This window comes from Heterodontus francisci, chromosome 37 (assembly GCF_036365525.1).
Source record: "Heterodontus francisci isolate sHetFra1 chromosome 37, sHetFra1.hap1, whole genome shotgun sequence".
Taxonomy (NCBI): domain Eukaryota; kingdom Metazoa; phylum Chordata; class Chondrichthyes; order Heterodontiformes; family Heterodontidae; genus Heterodontus; species Heterodontus francisci.
In genome coordinates, this window is record NC_090407.1 from 37,288,299 (window position 1) to 37,306,281 (window position 17,983).

The 17,983-nt window shown below is 41.0% G+C and overlaps 1 protein-coding gene across 6 annotated transcripts in view; it reads right to left on the reverse strand.

Moving 5' to 3' along the window:
- Positions 1–17,983, reverse strand: part of nphp4 (nephronophthisis 4) — a 532,906-nt gene that overhangs the window by 321,779 nt on the left and 193,144 nt on the right. For all 6 annotated transcript variants that reach the window (XM_068017516.1, XM_068017513.1, XM_068017512.1 and 3 more), the window contains one exon: positions 16,720–16,846. In XM_068017516.1, coding sequence (XP_067873617.1) covers positions 16,720–16,846 — 127 coding nt within the window. The remainder of the gene's footprint in view (positions 1–16,719; positions 16,847–17,983) is intronic.

Genomic DNA, 17,983 nt, shown 5'->3' on the forward strand with positions numbered 1-17,983 from the left:
AGCTCACCATGGGCCAGAAAATGCTGACATTGTACATTACAAGACTAAAGAATGTGCGCAGAAGGGTTTTCACTGGGATCAGTAGTAACAATGGACTGTCCTCAGACACTGTTTCGGATGTTAAAAGTTCTTGAAAAAGCTCTAATTTCTTACAAAGAAAGCAGATTTCATTTTATCTGTGCTAATTAAAAAGCAATGGAGCAAATGTTGTTATTGTTTAACTTCTGGCAATAACTGTTAATGTAAGTTGCACTACATCATCATTGTTAGGAGTTGTGCAGAACATATGATACAGCAATTCAGGCCATATTTAGAGAAATGTGTGCAGCTTTGGGCAACTCTTTATGGAAAGATAATTTTAGATTCAAAAGGGGAATTGAATAAATACTTGAAGGGGAAAAATGTGCAGGGCTCAGGGGAAAGGACAGGGGAGTGGGGCTAATTGGATCAAAGAACTGACACTGAAATGATGGGCCAAATAATTTATTTCTGTGTTGTATAATTCTATGATTCAATGAGGACAAAGAAAGCAATCACCAGGATGGTGGCAGGGATAAGAAACTATAATTATGAGTGGAGTGGAGTGGAGATACTGGGATTATTTCCACTGCAGCAGCTCTGGAAAGCTTCCCAGACTATTTCCTTCCCGCCCTCCTGTGAGGTGTAGGCTCACTGCCTTTCACTCAACACCTCCACCTGACTGTGGTTCTAAAGTCAAGAAGTTATAACCACAAAACCATCTTGCAAAATTTCATAGCACAGTACATTGAAGCGAAAATACATTATGCCAGCACACAGTCTACCAACCATTAGCCTTAAATAGACCAAAAAGGGAACAAGTTATGCAGCGTTCATAGTAGTTGTTTCATATACAGATTATGCGATGATTCATGGTGTTCTGCTTATTTACAGGTCATGTTTTCTCTGGATAGTACAGCACTGTGCTGACAATGACTGAAGCACTCCTGCCTAAACATATATAAACTTACTGCAACTTTGATCAGCCGCCCGACAGCCAGTACTTAGTTGATCCTTGATTCAGTACCTTTATTCTTGTTGGTCTAAGTTGCAATCTTGGCAGATTTTCTGAACTGCTGATTAAATTTCCATAGCTAAGAACTGTATGTGAAGTTAACAGCAAGTTAACAGAGCAGAAAATGTGAAGAGGAGATTTTAACAATGTCTTCGAATATAGACTGAGTTCAATACAGCTTGTGTTTGTTTTTTGGAGACAGTCTTTGATTTGAAACTAAAACTAAAGGGTTTCCAGGTTCTGGGAAGTCAAACCCAGGTTAGACAAACAAACAGTCCTGTGATTGAAAACAAACAGAGTATTTTTAACCAAGGATATGTGACTGGAGGTTAAGTTTCAGTTTTGACCAGAAGGCTTTTGAGAGTTGAGAAGGACTCAGTAGTGGAGGGAAAAATCAGCCAGTTATTATTTAAAGAGACAGGCTGAAAGCTGCAGGTTTTTGGGCTTCTAGAAAGGCTGCTTGGAGTAGAATAGAATAGAAGCAGATGGTTGAAGCAGTATGACTGCATGCAAAGGACCATAGACTGAGGGCTGCCCATTGGTGAATGCCTTACAGCAGCTGCCTTCGGTGGCTAAATTAGTTTTTCGGGGTGCCACGTTATCAGGACGATAACAGCAAGGCCGAAGTTGTTCGAGAAGTGACAAAGCCAGACTGTTAAAGGGAAGATTGCATCGCTCACTATCGACGGGACCTCATTACTTCTGCATTTGCATCCTGGAGGACAGAACTTGAAGAACTAACTGACGAAGATCCTGATTTTGTTGTACTGTGGGACTATTTGACGCCATCTTGCTGATAAGCTTGTTCAGAGGACTAGTAAGGACTACCTTTATTACATCTGCTAATTAACAAGTAACCTTTATATATATATATATATATATATATATATATATATTATACACACACACAAACACATCAATCGTGATTTAACTGTTAGTTCATGTTTAATTGGTTGGTTTTGGTTTGAGTGCTAAAGCTAAACTTATAAAAATGAAATCTTGTTCGTTTGGTTTTTGGTTTCCTAAATTGGGGTTAGTCAGTGGATTTGATTCTCTCGATTTGTTGGTGGTCTCCACAGGGATCATAACAACAACACTTTCTGTATCCCTTTTATGTCAAGTATAAACAGATTTAAGCAAAGTTATTATGGACAAAGTTCTCACAGCTCATTGGCTAATATGCAAACGACTTCTAACAGTCTTTCAAAATAAGAGAAAGAACATTAAAAATGTATATATCAAAACTCCCATCAACACAAAATCATGTCCATACCCTATAATGTCAATGATATCTTTAATAATCACACAATAAAGGGCAAATTAAACCCATATACATTTTAACTCCGGTTCTGGAAGGCTAGAAGTTGACAAATTTATTCCTATGCACATTGCAAACTCAAAGTTCCCTGGTCAAACAATTAAACTCTGGTCCATGTTTACTGGTTTATGTATACTGACAGTAGCCGTCAATGAGCAGGTCTTGTGTAGCCAGTGACAACCTGAGAAAAGGTGCTTAAGGACAACACCAAAACATATTACAAGTCCCTTAAAAGGAGATGACAAATCCACATTGTGGCTCATCTTCAATGGAAAGAGGGTGTGTTTCACAGAATAAATGAGAACCATAAACAGTGTTGACTTTATTAGAGGTCAAGTCATATGGCAGAGTGCTATGAGGAATTTTTGGTCATAATATTGAAACACTGACTGTTCTCTGATTCATATAAACAAACACGAGTATCACCTGTCTCATTTATATGGCAGTTAAATCAACATTAGGATTCAGTCTGTGCAGCCTACGTATATTTTGGAATTTAGTGCTAACTTCTTAAATCACCAGTTACAGAGTACAGTACAAATTTTAATAGGAAATATAATTTTTCTAACATCACGAGCAGATTTATATGCAAGAATAATTTGATGTAACCAGGGCAATCCAATAGCAAGAACTAATTAAATTGGCACAATATTTTTAGTCAAGCAACTGTGTGTAAGTAGGTAAGCAGAATTAAATTACTGTCAGTCTTATTTCAAATATAATTATCTTCTGTGAGTAAGCACAGTAACTGATGGTATAAAGGAGACCAAGCCAGCAGCATCCTACAATCCAAAGGCAACTCAGTGCAATTATATACCGTCATTAATAACTAAAGAAGGAATTGCCCTGAATTAACAAATATCAACAGTGTATTGCTAAAAGCATAAAGCTGCTTCCATACTTGGTAATATAAATTAGCTTTATCTGTGGAGGACACTAAATTGTCTCGTTGCATGGGGACTCAGATGAAAACCCCCAGAAGAACGCGCAGACAGGATAGTCTATACTCTTTGTTCACGTACAATACTAAAATCTATCGTGCACAGGGCTTACCCATCATTTTTAATTTTATATTATTTCATTGCAACAATAGCTAGACAATACAAATTACTCAAGCTGATTTACTTTTGCATAGGAAAGATATGAAACAAGTCAGAACAAGGTTGAATTATGTTACTTGTGTTACTGGTCTATGCAACATTTGATGTAAAACTTATTTTTCCCCTGATTATTTTATTTTATCTCCTACAGAAACTGGGAACAAAGTACAGTTCCATTCAACAACAACTTGCATAGTTAAGCATACCAAGGGGACTTCACAGGAGCACTAACAAACAAAATTTGACACCAAGCCATGTAAGAGGATATTAGAACAGGTGACCAAAAGCTTGCTTAAAAAGGTAGCTTTTAAAAAAGTGTCTTAAAGCTGAAGAGGAAGTAGAGAGGCGTTGAGGATTAGAGAGGGAATTCCAGAACTTAGGGCAGAGTTAGCTAAAGGCACAGCCGCCAATGGTGCAGTGATTAAAATCAGGGATGTGAAAGAGGTCCTGATTGAAGGAACAGAGCAATTTCAAAGAGTTGTAGGGCTGGTGGAAGTTAGAGTTAAGGAGGGGCTAAGCCATGGTGGGATTTGAAAACAAGGATGAGAATTTTAAAGTCAAGTCATTCCTGGACTGGGAGCCAAGATCGGTCAGTGAGCACAGGATGAGACTTGGTGCAAGTTAGGACGGCAGCAGAGTTTTGGATAAGCTCATGGAAGATGGAAGGTGGGAGGTCAGCCGTGAGAGCATTGGAATTATCAAGTCCAGAGATAACAAGGACACTGATGAGGATTTTAGCAGCAGACGAGCTGAAGCAGGGGCAAAGACGGGTGATGCTATGGAGGTGAAAGTAGGAGATCTTGGTGATGGAGGGGCTATGTGGTCGGAAGCTAATCTCAGAGTCAAAAATATCATCAAGGTTGCAAAAGGTTTAGTGCAACCTCAGACAGCAAACAGCAAGAGGATTGGAGTAGGTGGTCAGGGAACAAACTTTATGATGGGGACCAAAGACAATAGCTTCAGTCTTCCTAATATTTAGTTTGAAGGAAATTTCTACTCATCTAATACTGGAAGTCGGACAAGTATTGTGACAAATCAGATACAGTGGGGGGTTGAGACTGGTGGTGGTGAGGTAGATCTGGGTGTTGTCAGTGAAATGGGGAATTTGACATTCTGTTTTCAGATGATGTCACCAAGGTTAAGCAAGTAAAATCAGAAATAAGAGGGGGACATGGGTAGATCTTTGGGGGATTCCAGAGGTATTGCAGCAGGAGCAGAAAGAGAAGCCATTGCAGGTGATTCTCTGGCTACAACTGTATAGATAAGAATGGAACCAAGAATGAAACCAAGTGAGGACAGTCCACCCAACTGGGATGATGGAGGAGATACATTAGAGAAGGACTGCGTGGTCAACAGTGTTAAAGACTGCAGGCAGGTTGAGAAGGAAGGGTGAGTGGGAATAGTTTATAAAGGTCATAGTCAAATAGGAAGTAATTTGTGAATTAATAAGGGCCATTTCAGTGCTGTTGCAGGGGTGGAAACCTAATTGGAAGGAAAGATGGGCACAGATTTTGCAGGCAACAACACTTTCAAGGACTTTGGAGAGGAAAGGGAGTTTGAAGATGCAGTGGCAATTTTCAAAGACAGAAGAGTCAAGTGTGGGATTTTTGAGCAGCAGTGTGATGATGCCAGATTTGAAGGGAGGGAAACTGCTAACAATATCAGACAACATGAGAGGTGACGACCAGGAAGAAAAGTTGTGTGGTCAGCAGTTTGGTGGGAATAAGGTTGAGGGAGCAGGTGGATCTCATGGATAAGATGAGCTCAGCGAATGAATGAGAGGAGATAGGAGAGAAACTAAATAAAGCTGTGAGTTCTAGGTTAGGTCAGGGCAGGAACCTTAGAAGAAGTTTGACTTGGTTGACTAGGCAAAAGGAGAGAAATGGCAACTGAACAGATCGTCTCAATCTTAGTGACAAAGAAGTCCATGAGCTCCTCTTGTTGGATCATTTCTTGTTGGAGATGAGGATGGAGGAGCCAAGGCAGAGGGATTTAAGAAAATGGTTTGTGGTGGAGAATAGAAGTCAGTAGCTATTTTGCATTCCAGGGTGATCTTGGAATACTGGGCAGTTTTGACAGAGGCGAGCAGGATGTGATAGCTTTGTGATCCAGCCAGATCCGACGACGAATGGCTGAACCAGTTGTCTACCATTAAGGTTCAAGTCATCTTGACTTGGACTTAAGGGAGCAGAGATGAGGGCAATGCCAGGGGAATGATCAGGGTAAAAGAGAGTAATGGTTTTAATGGGGACAAAGGCATTAAAGGTGGAGGTAAGGATGCAATTGAGCAAATAAGTAGCTGCAGAAATGGCACAGTGAATGGAAGGCCAAAGGCTAGAATTTGAAAGTGCAGTTCTAAGTGACTTGGGCGAAGAGTTGTTTTCCAGGGTCAGGTGCAGAAGAAAGTGGGTTTGGGGGAAGGAAAGGGGATGTGGGTGGAGTGCGAGACAAGGAAGTGATCAGAGATGGCCACATTTGTGGTTAACACAATGGGAGTAAAGAAGCCTTGTGAAATGGCAAGGCCAAGGGTGTGGCCGTGTATATAGATATACAAGTTTATATAGAAGGGAGAAGTTAAGGAAGGATAAGAGAAAAGTGAACTCAGAGGTGAATTTTTTGTTGCAGATTTCCTCCTATATTTGTTGAGTAACAGAAAATGCATTAGAATCCTTGTTTAAAGTGTACTTGTAGGTTGAATTCACCATCTAATATGATACTAAGACATACTGATCTATGTAGGATTAGTGGATTGCCAATCTCGCAAATTGGGACATTGAAATTGGTCTCAATGTTACTAGGCTAGGGGAGGTAGAAAAAAGATTCAGTCAGGGTTCCTACCATGGATTGCCAGCCAACTGTGGGGCAAGGGTGGAAATTATAATTAACTTATAATATTTTTTCCTTCTCTGGGTTTCTTCCTTGAAATAATTTTATCTGAATAGTTAATGCTAAATACATCATTAGGAAAGCTTCAAGGGAGGAGTAACTGAGCTGAAACAGTGCAACTGAGGTACATTAATGCAGAGCTGAGTTAACATAGTCATTTAAGTACCCAGTGTTAATGGCTATATCTGCTGATGTTAACTCAGCTCCATATACTTCAAAGCTCAGCAACTCCTCGAAACCAGCTACCATCGTGATATTAAACACATATTATTTAAAGCAAAAGCTAAAATTAACCAAAATTTCCTGGAACGCTTATATTTCCCAAAACAGGTTCCTTTAAATTTAAGCAGTCACACTAATCTTATGCGTAGCAACACAAATCATTTTACAGTAACATAAAAAAGCACAAAACTGCTTTGTCTGTGCCATGGAAACACATTCAAGCTGTTGTTTCTGTTCATGGTTTAACATGAACATACGAATTATGAGCAGGAGTAGGGCATTCGGCCCCTCGAGCCTGCTCCGCCATTCAATAAGATCATGGCTGATTGGATTGTAACCTCAATTCCCCATTCCCACCTACCTCGGATAACCTTTCACCCCCTTGCTTATCAAGAATCTATCTACCTCTGTCTTAAAAATATTCAAAGACTCTGCTTCCACCGCCTTTTGAGGGAGAGAGTTCCAAAGACTCACGACCCTCAGAGAAAAAATTTCTCATCATCTCTGTCTTAAATGGGCGACCCCTAGTTCTAGATTCTCCCACAAGGGGAAACATCTTTCCACATCCACCCTGTCAAGACTCCTCAGGATCTTATATGTTTCAATCAAGTCGCCTATTACTCTTCTAAACTCCAGCGGGTACAAGCCTAGCCTGCCCAACCTTTTCTCATGGACAACCTGCCCATTCCAGGCATTAGTCTAGTAAATCTTCCCTGAACTGCTTCTAACGAATTTACATTCTTCCATAAATAAAGAGGCCAATACTGTACACAGTATTTCAGATCCCGTCTCACCCAATGCCCTGTGTAACTGAAGCATAACCTCCCTACTTTGTATTAAATTCCCCTCGCAATAAATAATAACATTCTATTAACTTTCCTAATTACTTGCTGAATCTGCATACTAACCTTTTGTGATTCATGCACTAGGACACCCAGATCTCTCTGCATCTCAGAGCTCTGCAATCTGTCACCGTTTAGACAATATGCTTCTTTTTTATTCTTAAATGTTACTCTCACTCGATCACATCTTTCACAAGAAACAATACCTTGAATCAGCAGGCAACTGCTCGACAGCAATTTTCCACAACTGTATTTGCATTCTTGACATGTAAAGTTAAGTGTAATGAAACCTAATTACAATTTTTCCACTGAAAGTAAGTCTGTTCACATAGTCTTCCAATTACATTTTCATTTAACTTTCTCAAGAAGCAAATTAAATGATGCACTCCTTGAAAAGACACTGTCGGCATAAAAATGTTCAGTATTTAAGATAAAAATGCGATTATGGAGATCATCGAGAGTACCTTTGGACACAGAGATCACTGATCACACAGGCAATTCCATTCAATATAATTCAAATGATATACATTTTGAAAAGGGAGAGGATCACAAGATGCATCAGAGTCAAACTATCTTGGAGAGAGAGAGCAGGATTTTATCCTGCCTTTGCAGATGGGAACGGAGGCAGGAGGCAAACAAAATGGCAAGGGGTGCTGTTCCCGAAGTTGACCTTGCCATCTGTCATTTTGTCTTAAGAGCCTCTTCCTGCCTCCACTCCAATTTTGTGGAAGACAGAGGGACCTGCCACCACATGGAGACACCACAAGGTGAGACCTGGCAGCCTCCTAGTGGGCTCGGGGAAGTGGGGGGGGGGGGGGAGGAAGTGGGTGTTCCCTCTTTTGGGGGCAATTCATGGCCCCTAGAGGACCCCACGACAGTGATGGCTGCCCCAACCACCCCCAGCATGACCCCCACCACCCTCACCAATCCATTCTCCTATCCAGTGGCCGGGGCCTACCTGACTGGTCCTGGCAACCTTGACCCCACTCACCTGTCCCAAGACCTCTGACATCATCTCTTCTGCAAGCCTCCTGCAGTACCGGCAGTAACCACCGCTCTCAATGGCGCAGCTGGTACCGCAGAGCTGCCGGTCCTCTGATTGGCTGCAGCTCTGGGGACAGGAGCTCGTCCCTTAAAGGGACGCATACCCGATGGAGGACAGTTAATTGGCTGCCCGCCATTAAATTCCAACAGGGGTCCAACGGCGGGCCAGGGTTGGTTCTCTCCCCCCACCTTCCAGCCCACCATTGGGACCCCTATCACCAGCACAAAATCCAGCCCATGTTCCCGTAGTATCATAGAATTGTACGGCACAGAAGGAGGCCACTTGGCCCATTGAATCTGCACCAGCATTTTCAAACAGCAATCTGTTAGTTCCACTCTCCTGCCTTCCCCATATCCCTGCAAATTTTTCATCTTCAAATATTTATCCATTTTCCTTTAAAAGGCTATGATTGAACCTGTTTCTACCACCCTATCAGGCGGTGCACTCCAGAACATAACTACTCGTTGTGTAAAAACGTTTTTCCTCATGTCGCCTCTGTTCTTTTGCCATTTAATTTAAATCTGTGCCCTCTAGTTTTATCAGCCCTCCAGCCATTGGAAACAGTATCTCTTTATTTACTCTATTTAAAGCCTTCAAGATTTTCGACACCTCTATCAAATCTCCTCTTAGCCTTTTCTGCTCTAAGGGGAACAACCTCAGTTTTTCCAATCTATCCACATAACTGCAATCCCTCATCCCTGGAACCATTCTCGTAAATCTCCTCTGTACCCTCTCCAAAGCCTTCACAGCCTTCCTAAAATGTGGTGTCCAGAACTGGACACAGTATTCTAGCTGGGGCCAAATGCATGTTTTATATAAGTTTATCACAACTTCGTGGCCTGTTCTCTGCATCCCAGGATCCACTGTGCTTTATTAACTGCTTTGTTAACATGTCCTACCACCTTCCAAAATGTGTACACAAGTATCCCCAAGTATCTCTCTTCTTTAAAATTATATCATTTAGCTTGTATTGTCTCTCCTCATTCTTCCAACCAAAATATATCACCTCATACTTTTCTGCATTGAACTTGATCTACCATATGTCTGCCCATTCCACCAGGCTGTCTATGTCCTCTTGAAGCTATTACTATCTTCCTTACTGCTTACGACACTTCCAAGTTTTCTGTCATCTGTAAATTTCCACATAGTGCCCTCTAGCCCCAAGAACAAGTATCAAAAACAGCAGTCATCCTAGAACTGAACCTTGGGTAACTTTTCACTGTACACCTCCTTCCAGTCCAAAAAACAGCAAGCCAATCGGCGCAACTCTCTGTTTTCTATCCCTTAGCTAATTTTGCATCCATGTTCCGACTGCCCCTTTTATCCCATGGGTTTCAATTTTACTAACAAGCCTATATTTATCAAATGTCTTTTGAAAGTCCATACACAGATCAACGACACTGCCCTCATCCGTCCTTTCTGTTACCAACGCAAAAAACTCAATCAAGTTATTCAAACACGTCTTGCTCTTAACAAATTAATGCCTGCTTTCCTTTATTAGTCCATGCTCGTCCAAGTGGTTGTTAATTTTCTCCCAGTTGATTGTTTCTAAAACTTTCCCACCAATGACATTAAACTGACTGGCCTGTGATTGCAAGGATTATCCTTCACCACATTTTTGAATAGAGGTGTAACATTTGCAATCCTCTGGCACCATTCCTGTATCTAAAGAGGATTGCAAGATTGTGGCCAGAACCTTTACAATTTTCACCCTTACTTCCCTCAATAATCTAGGATGCATCCCACCCAGACTGGGTGACACATCCACTTTAAATACTGCCAGCCTTTCCAGTATCTCTTCTATTTATTTTCATCTCATCCAGTTTTGCAGCAACCTCCTCATTTACCATACCTTTAGCAAAGTCCTCTGCCTTGGTAAACACTGATGCAAAGTACTCATTTAGTACCTCAGCTACATCTTCTGCCTCCACCAACAGATCTTCATTTTAGTTCTTAATTGCGCCACAGCTCCTCTAACAACACTTTTACTATTACTATGCCTATAGAAGACCTTTGGATTCCCTTTTATGTTCCCACCATTCTATTTGCATATTGTATCTTAGCTCCTATTTTCTTTTTCACTAGTCCTCTGTACTTTTTATTTACAGTCCAGTTCTCTCTTGCATTTCTGCTTCATCCTACTCTCTAATTCAGTCATTCAGGGAGCTCTGCTTTTGGGAGCCCTATCCTCCCCCCTTGTGGAAATTTACCTAGACTGTATCCAAACCTCTTTAAAGGCTGCTCATTGTTCCATTCCATTACATTTCTGCCTGCCAGTCGTTGAGTCCAATTTGCCTGGGCCAGATCCTTCCTCAATTTGCTGAGATTAGCCCTCCTCCAGTTAAGTATTTTTATTCTAGATTCCTCCTTGTCCTTATCAATAACTAATCTAAACCTTACGATACCTTGATTACTATTCCAGAGATGCTCCTCCACTTTGACATTCTCCACTTGACTACTTTATTCCCCAGGACTAGATTCAGCAATTCATCCTCCCTTCTTGGACAAGAAGCATACTGATCAAGAAATTCTCCTGAGCACATTTCAGATATTCCCTCCCTTCACTGCCCTCAACACAATCACTACCCCATTCAATACTGGGGTAACTAAAGTCTCCCAATATTACTATTCTATATTTCATGCACCTCTCAGTGATTTCTTTGCAAATCTGCTCCTCCATCTCCTTCTGACTATTTGGTGACCTAAAAAATATACAAAGTAAAGTAATAGCTCCTTACGGTTTAACTCCAACCAAATAGATTCTATATTTGGCTTCTCAAGGATATTCTCTCTTTCTAGCACTGTAATATTTTCCTTACTCAAAACTGCCACTTTTAGTCCTTCCCGATCTTTCCTGAATGCCTTGTACCCAAGAATATTAAGCATCCAATCCTCCCCATTTTTGAGCCAGGTTTCCATTACCACCACTATATCATATTCGTACGTGGCTATTTGCACCAATATTATTAACCACACTTTGTACATTTACATGGACACTCGAAACCTAACTTAGACCTCCTTGTATTTTCTACAATTCCACCTAATTGTGTAGCATTTTTAACTCCACCTGTCTCTTCCAGTTCCCTGTACATCATGTTTCTACTTTTTAATACTATATCTTGATGCCCAATCCCCTGTCGAACTACTTTAAACCTTCTCTCAAAGTACTAGTTAACTTGTGCACAAGGATATTAGTCCCAGGTCTGTTAGTCTGTTCAGGTGCAACCCATCCATGTTGAACAGGTCCCTCCTGCCACAGAACTTGTCCCAATGTCCCAGGAATCTGAAGCCTTCCCCTCCTGCACCATGTCTCTAGCCATGCATTAACCTGCCAAATCCTCCCATTTCTCTTCCCACTAGCGCATGGCACTGGAAGGAGTAATTCAGAGATTACTACCATCAAGATCCTGCTTTTCAACTTATTCCCTAGCTTCTAAAACTCTGACTGCAGGACCTCAAACGTTTTCCTCTCTATATCGTTGCTTCCAACATGGACCACAACCTCTGGTTCTTCTTCCTTTACCACCCCCCCACCCCCACCCCACCGCCGTAGAAAGTTCTGCAGTCAGTGATGGAACCAGGAAGGCTACACACCACAGAGGGCTTACCTCAACGGTAGCAGAACTGCCTGTCTGTCCTCTGACTATCAAATCCCCAATTACTACTGCATTCCTACACTTTCTTGTACCCTCCTGTGCATTTCTTTGCCTTGTAGTGCCAGTCTTTCTAGCTGATGTCACCTTCACCAGTATTCACTGCTGAATATAGGTCTGAGAGTACCACACATTCTCAAAGAATTCCACTGCCTGCCTTTTCTACCCTTCTAGGTGGCCACCTACTTGCTACTCTTAACTCCATCTGGCTGCGAGGTGGCCATCTCCTGGAACCTACAATCCTGGATACGTTCAGACACCTGCATGCCCTGCAATAAATTCAGCTGATCCTCAAACACAGAAACCCACAGGGTGAGCTCAAGCAAATGGAGGTGCTTCCTGCAAGCATGGGCCTCCGGGGCACATGCAGCGTCCTAAAGTTCCAATGTGTCACAGGAATTGCAGGTTACAGTTGCCTCCTATACAATTGTAGCTGTTCTGCAAGATATACAAGCTAAGCCTGTTACACATATGCTTTTTTTAAAAGCCGGTTTTAAATTCAGTAGTAGCTCTGCACTATTAATCATAATAAACTATAAAGGCATGACAACATTAAGAATCTGAAACAAATAATTTTTATGACTAGTGTATCGTAGTCTTCAAAATCAACCACACACTTATGCAAAGGTAATTTATGACCATTCAGGTCCCGGAGATCCAAATGGTCTATTAACAGGTGCCAGGCTATTGAACACAACGGAGTTGCTGATGAAGGTACTGGAAAGGAAGGGTGAGCAGCATGAAGTTGCTGTTCCTGTTGGAATCATATCGTAGGGAAGAGCAAGATGGAGGTCTTACAAAGGGAATTTCAGGTGCTAGGGCTCAGATATATAGGTAGAACCCCAAGAGTATCAATCTCAGTACTAATCTCAGTGTCACATGCTATGCCATTTAGGGAGAAGCACATTCACTGCATTGGCCTGAAGACTCACGATCCCCTTTTGCTGGTGTGATAATATCATGCCACAATTATCTGCTGACTCTGCTAGGAATTCATGCAGTCGAACTGTTTACATGAAATAGGCGGGCAGCTACGACAGCATCAGCAGAGCTGGGGCAGTCACTGGGAGATTGGGGTGCGGCGGGTGGGGGAAGTTTTCAAACTGTCAAACATGAGGGAACAGTGCCGGGAGGTCCAGCATTAGAAAGTACTGGCAGGTAAAGACTGGCATTGCAGATTGGTCACCCGTTACAGAAACTTCCCAATTTTCCTTTTGATTGAAATCGATGGAAATAAAAATCAGCCTGTTTTTATAATGGGCAGGCAATAAACAACAAAGGTTTTATGCTTAGCAGGCAAGTTGAAAATTGACACAAGCGCTCATTGGAGAAGCCACATTTGGAATATTGTTTGTAATCCTGGGGTACTCATCCAGCCCCAGGATTGTGACGCTCTAGAGAGTGTTCAGAGAAAAGCAATTATGGGGATTCTGGAGTTCATCGTTCTGAGTTATGAAGAGGAAACTGAATTTATTTTCAGTGGAGGAAAGAGGGGACATGATACAGGTCTTTTAAATTCTAAGATACATGAATACAGTAAATGTAAGCAGATACTAAACGTGGTCTGTAAGAGCAAAACAAGAGGCGTTAAAAGAAAGAAGTCTCAAGACTACAGATCAGAAGCGTCTTCTCCTCCCCAGAGGTTTAGACATGTAAAACTGATCCCAACAAAAGAAGTGAATGTTTATTTTTTTTTAAAGATGGATAAATTCCTGTTTTAGAATGGACTGAAAAGTTATTAGTTCAGACACAGATGTCACTATGAAATACAGTAGTTTATGCACAGCTGGGACAGTGGGTCTGTCATCTGCAGATTGCAACTGGTTAGAACTCAATGGTGTGATTTATAAGGTTTATTTACATCCCACGGTGTCTCATAATGTGAGTTAAGGAGAGACCTATATGCTTTTGAGGTTTGCATGGTCATCTCTCAAAGACTGGTTTTCGTTAAGGTCAAATTGTTCATGGTCTGTGAAAGGGAATTGGACTTCATGGGCCTCATGACCTTTTCTCATTCAATAGTTTCTTTTGTTGTTAAGAAGTCAAAGAGTAGAATGGCTAAGTCAGTGGCCTTTATTTTATATTCTTTAGCAGAAAACAAACATCCAGCTTCACAAGGATGGCTTCTCATTTCTCAGAACATTCATTAAGCAATGTGTAATGCAGTAGAGTAGCAACTGTGTTTGTATAAGGTTCGTTGGATTTGCTAAATCTGACATCAAATGAAGAGTATCATGAATTTTTATAGTCAATACATTTCAGCTTTTACAGTAATGGAGTTGTGATTGTGTTCCTCTAAAGAACTAATCAGAAACAGCCCAGTGACCTGTAGTAGTGTTGAAATGCTCTAACGTACCATTTAATTAATCAGAAATGTTCTATAAAGATCCTAAACAAGATATGTTGCTTGATTATTTTTTATGCACTAAAATAGTACCAACCTTGCAAAATGTGTTGCGCAGAGTTACCCAACCAAACTGAATTAGGGCAAGTGTAACTAGGTCTATGTTGTAAGTTAGAGTTTAGGGCCCAGCATGAATCACTTAGCAGATCATAAATTAGTTCAAACACTTGCAATCATTTAGCTGTAATGCTGAGCATACGAAGACCTCCCACTCTTCACAAGCTTGTCACTTAATAAACCATGCAATAGTGCCACCTAATGTCATTCAAATGAAATTTCTGGGGTAAAACATTCACCTTTTAGTAAAGTAACTGGAAATAATCCCCACAACGAGCCTCCTACAGACACCATGAGGTTTAATGTCAGTCAGTGAAACAGTTCATTCTGAGATTTAACACTTCTCTTAAACCATGTTTATATTGTCAACTATAAAATGGAGTGGTTCCAGTCTTCGAAGCAATGCAGTTTAGAATTAACAGTGTTCATAAACACAAACAGCCCTGGAGTGGAGCAGATTTTCCCAGATCAATGATTCTTGGTATCCTGTGGAATCTGCTCCAGTTGGATCCAAGATTAAATCAGAATTGCCTTAGATCCACTACTTATAGGGGATGCCTTACTGGCTTCTATGGTGATATGGAGCACACACTAAAAGGCAGTAAAGGTTAGCATACAGTTTACAAGATGCACTGGACATATATACAATGATCATGCTCACAAAACCAAATTCTTACAAGTGGAGTAAACAAATGCAGTCGCACTGCCATGCACAATGGTCAGAGGAGACCAGAGACATTCCTGAGGGAAAGGAAGTCTCAGCAAGAGTGTCACCCATGGTCACTGATGCACCTCCAACAACCACCCTCAGAATGGCACTAGCAAATTCTGGGGTAGATGACCTGTCTTTTCTGTTGAGGCAGTGCCTGGTATGGGAATACCAAAGAGAACGAAAGTGAGAAATGTCCTAGGTTGTTGTTATACTATAGTTACCAACTCAGACCTTCTTCCATTGATTGTGCAGTCAGAAGACCACATTTATGCTCTTGACTGTGCTTGTCACACTGAGGTCAACCACAAAGGAATGTGGCACATGTATCTTTGGATGTATGCACAACTCTCCACTCCTGGGAATTAATTTCCACTGTTACAAGGGACCAGTGATAAAATCCATTCTCTTATAATATTAACAGATTCCATAAAAAATTAAATTCCAATTCCAATAGAATACCTGGTCACTTTTAAATTGCAACTTTCAACTGGGCTGTGAGTAAATATTCTCTTTGAAGGGGTATTACTTTAATTTGCTTTACTGTGCATGGGAGGTAGATCGAGACCTGACTGCCAGCTCCACTACTGCTCTCATATCCATGGTCACCATTGCCAGTATAACTGCACTCCTAAAAAGAGGGACTCTCATCAGAACAGAACAAACTAAAGTAGATTGACTAAGAACATTTTAAACTTCAAAGCAAATAGAAAGTTTGGTTCACCATTCTATATTATTCATTTGTGTCACAGCCTCCACTATTATAAAATCAGGAATATAACATTTGGATCTAACGGTGTCTTTTTAAGCCATTTAACTGTGGGATGCAGACTCATTTTCGCCAGTACGATACGAATCTACAAAACCTATTTACAACAATGTGACTGGAATAGTGGGACGCAGGTGCATTCTTGTAATTTCTGCATAGTGAGACTCTGAACTCAGCTGCCTGGGCTAGGGTCCAACTGAGACCGGAGAGATGACTTTCAGAAGAAAAGACCCAAAATGAAGGCCCTTTATCACAGAATACTCTGTAATCACAATATTTCATATCTGCAGTGTTTTAATCTGGCTTTAAATTTTAAAAAGAAATTTTTTTTAGAGAATGTTATCAAACTCGGTCAGTGATTTCAACTGCGAATAAAATGAAAATATGAATGCTGCAAATCAGATATAAAAACAAAAATTCACAGTAGATTGATCAGTATTCGAAGAAAAATAGTGAACATTTCAGGATAAATCTGCCAATAGAAGTGGTACATCCTTCATAGCCGAGTAGGGAAGGAGATATTCACAGGAAAATGCTGTGGCCATTAATCAATTAGCTGTGACAGGTTAAATCCTAGACAAATAATGTCAAACAGCAGCTACATCATAGTTTGCATAAACCACTTCGAATTGCATCATGCGAATGCTGCAATCAAACTAAATCCAGGCTTCACTGACTCACCTTTCCATCTGCTCCTGTGGAGCTGGAAAACACATACTCCAGGTGGAAAACTATACCAAACATTTGGTGTTTTACCATTTCTGTCAGCTGGATACGGCTCCTGAGGACCAGGGACGTCTTCGGCAAACTGTGGTCACACAAGAAACATAAGGGCCAATTGTTGTTATGAGAGCTTGCTATTATTCACAGCCACAAGTGGCTTGCAGTCCACAGTGAGTTAAAGGCACCAATTTAATCTAATTCTGCCTGGCTAACATCTGCCTCCATATCAGTTCTTGCACATAAACTGTTTTACTATAAACAGAGAGACTTCCCTAACCAAAACTGAGCATTCTGACCTTTGATCTGCTTCTCAAAAACACACGCTCAAGTAAATGTTCCTTTCCTGATTAGACATAGAACTGCAAATCATTTTCTTTTGCAAGCTTATAAGAAGGTGCAAGATGAGAAAAAAAGTACTTAAAATCTTGAATCCATTTACTATTGAATTATAGTTCTATTCAATTACATGGAATTTTAATGAATCTTTCTGCACTGATTTCTCGCTGTCTGCACAAGGGCTAATGCACTGTCTATACATTTAGTCTCTAGCTATGACACTTGATTCCCGCAAAACAGTCAGAAATAATTAATCTTGACTATACGACGTATGACAAGGATGGAAATAATTTGCTTCTACAGTGGTGCAACGTGATTCTCAGTTGGATATTCTAGGTTCATTATTTTTATGCCTGAACATCAAAATAATGACAGTATGAGGGCCAGAAGTAGCAAGTAGGTGTGGAGTGTGATTCGCAACCAGCAAGAAAAGATCCTAGCTGGGTACTGCACTCTGGATCCCAGGACAGGACTCTGTGGATTCATGGACGTATATTCCGTTTTTGGCTGATAAGCCTTTAATGTTCTGCTTTCTTAAAACATTAAAGAAATACTCTGCAACAAATTTATGAGGTGCTCAAAAGGTCCACTGACCATGTGAATGAAGAGTGCAGGAGGACATACCAGGAACAGCACCAGGCATACCTAAAAATCAGGTGTCAGCCTAGTGAAACTACAACACAGGACTACTTGCATGGCAAACAGCGAAGGCAGCATGCAACAGACAGGGGTAAGCGATCCCACAATCAACGGATCAGATCTAAGCTCTGCAGACCTGCCACATCCAGTTGTGAACGGTGGTGGACAATTAAACAACTAACAGAAGGAGGAGGCTCCACAAATATCCCCATCCTCAACAATGGGGGAGCCCAGCACATCAGTGCAA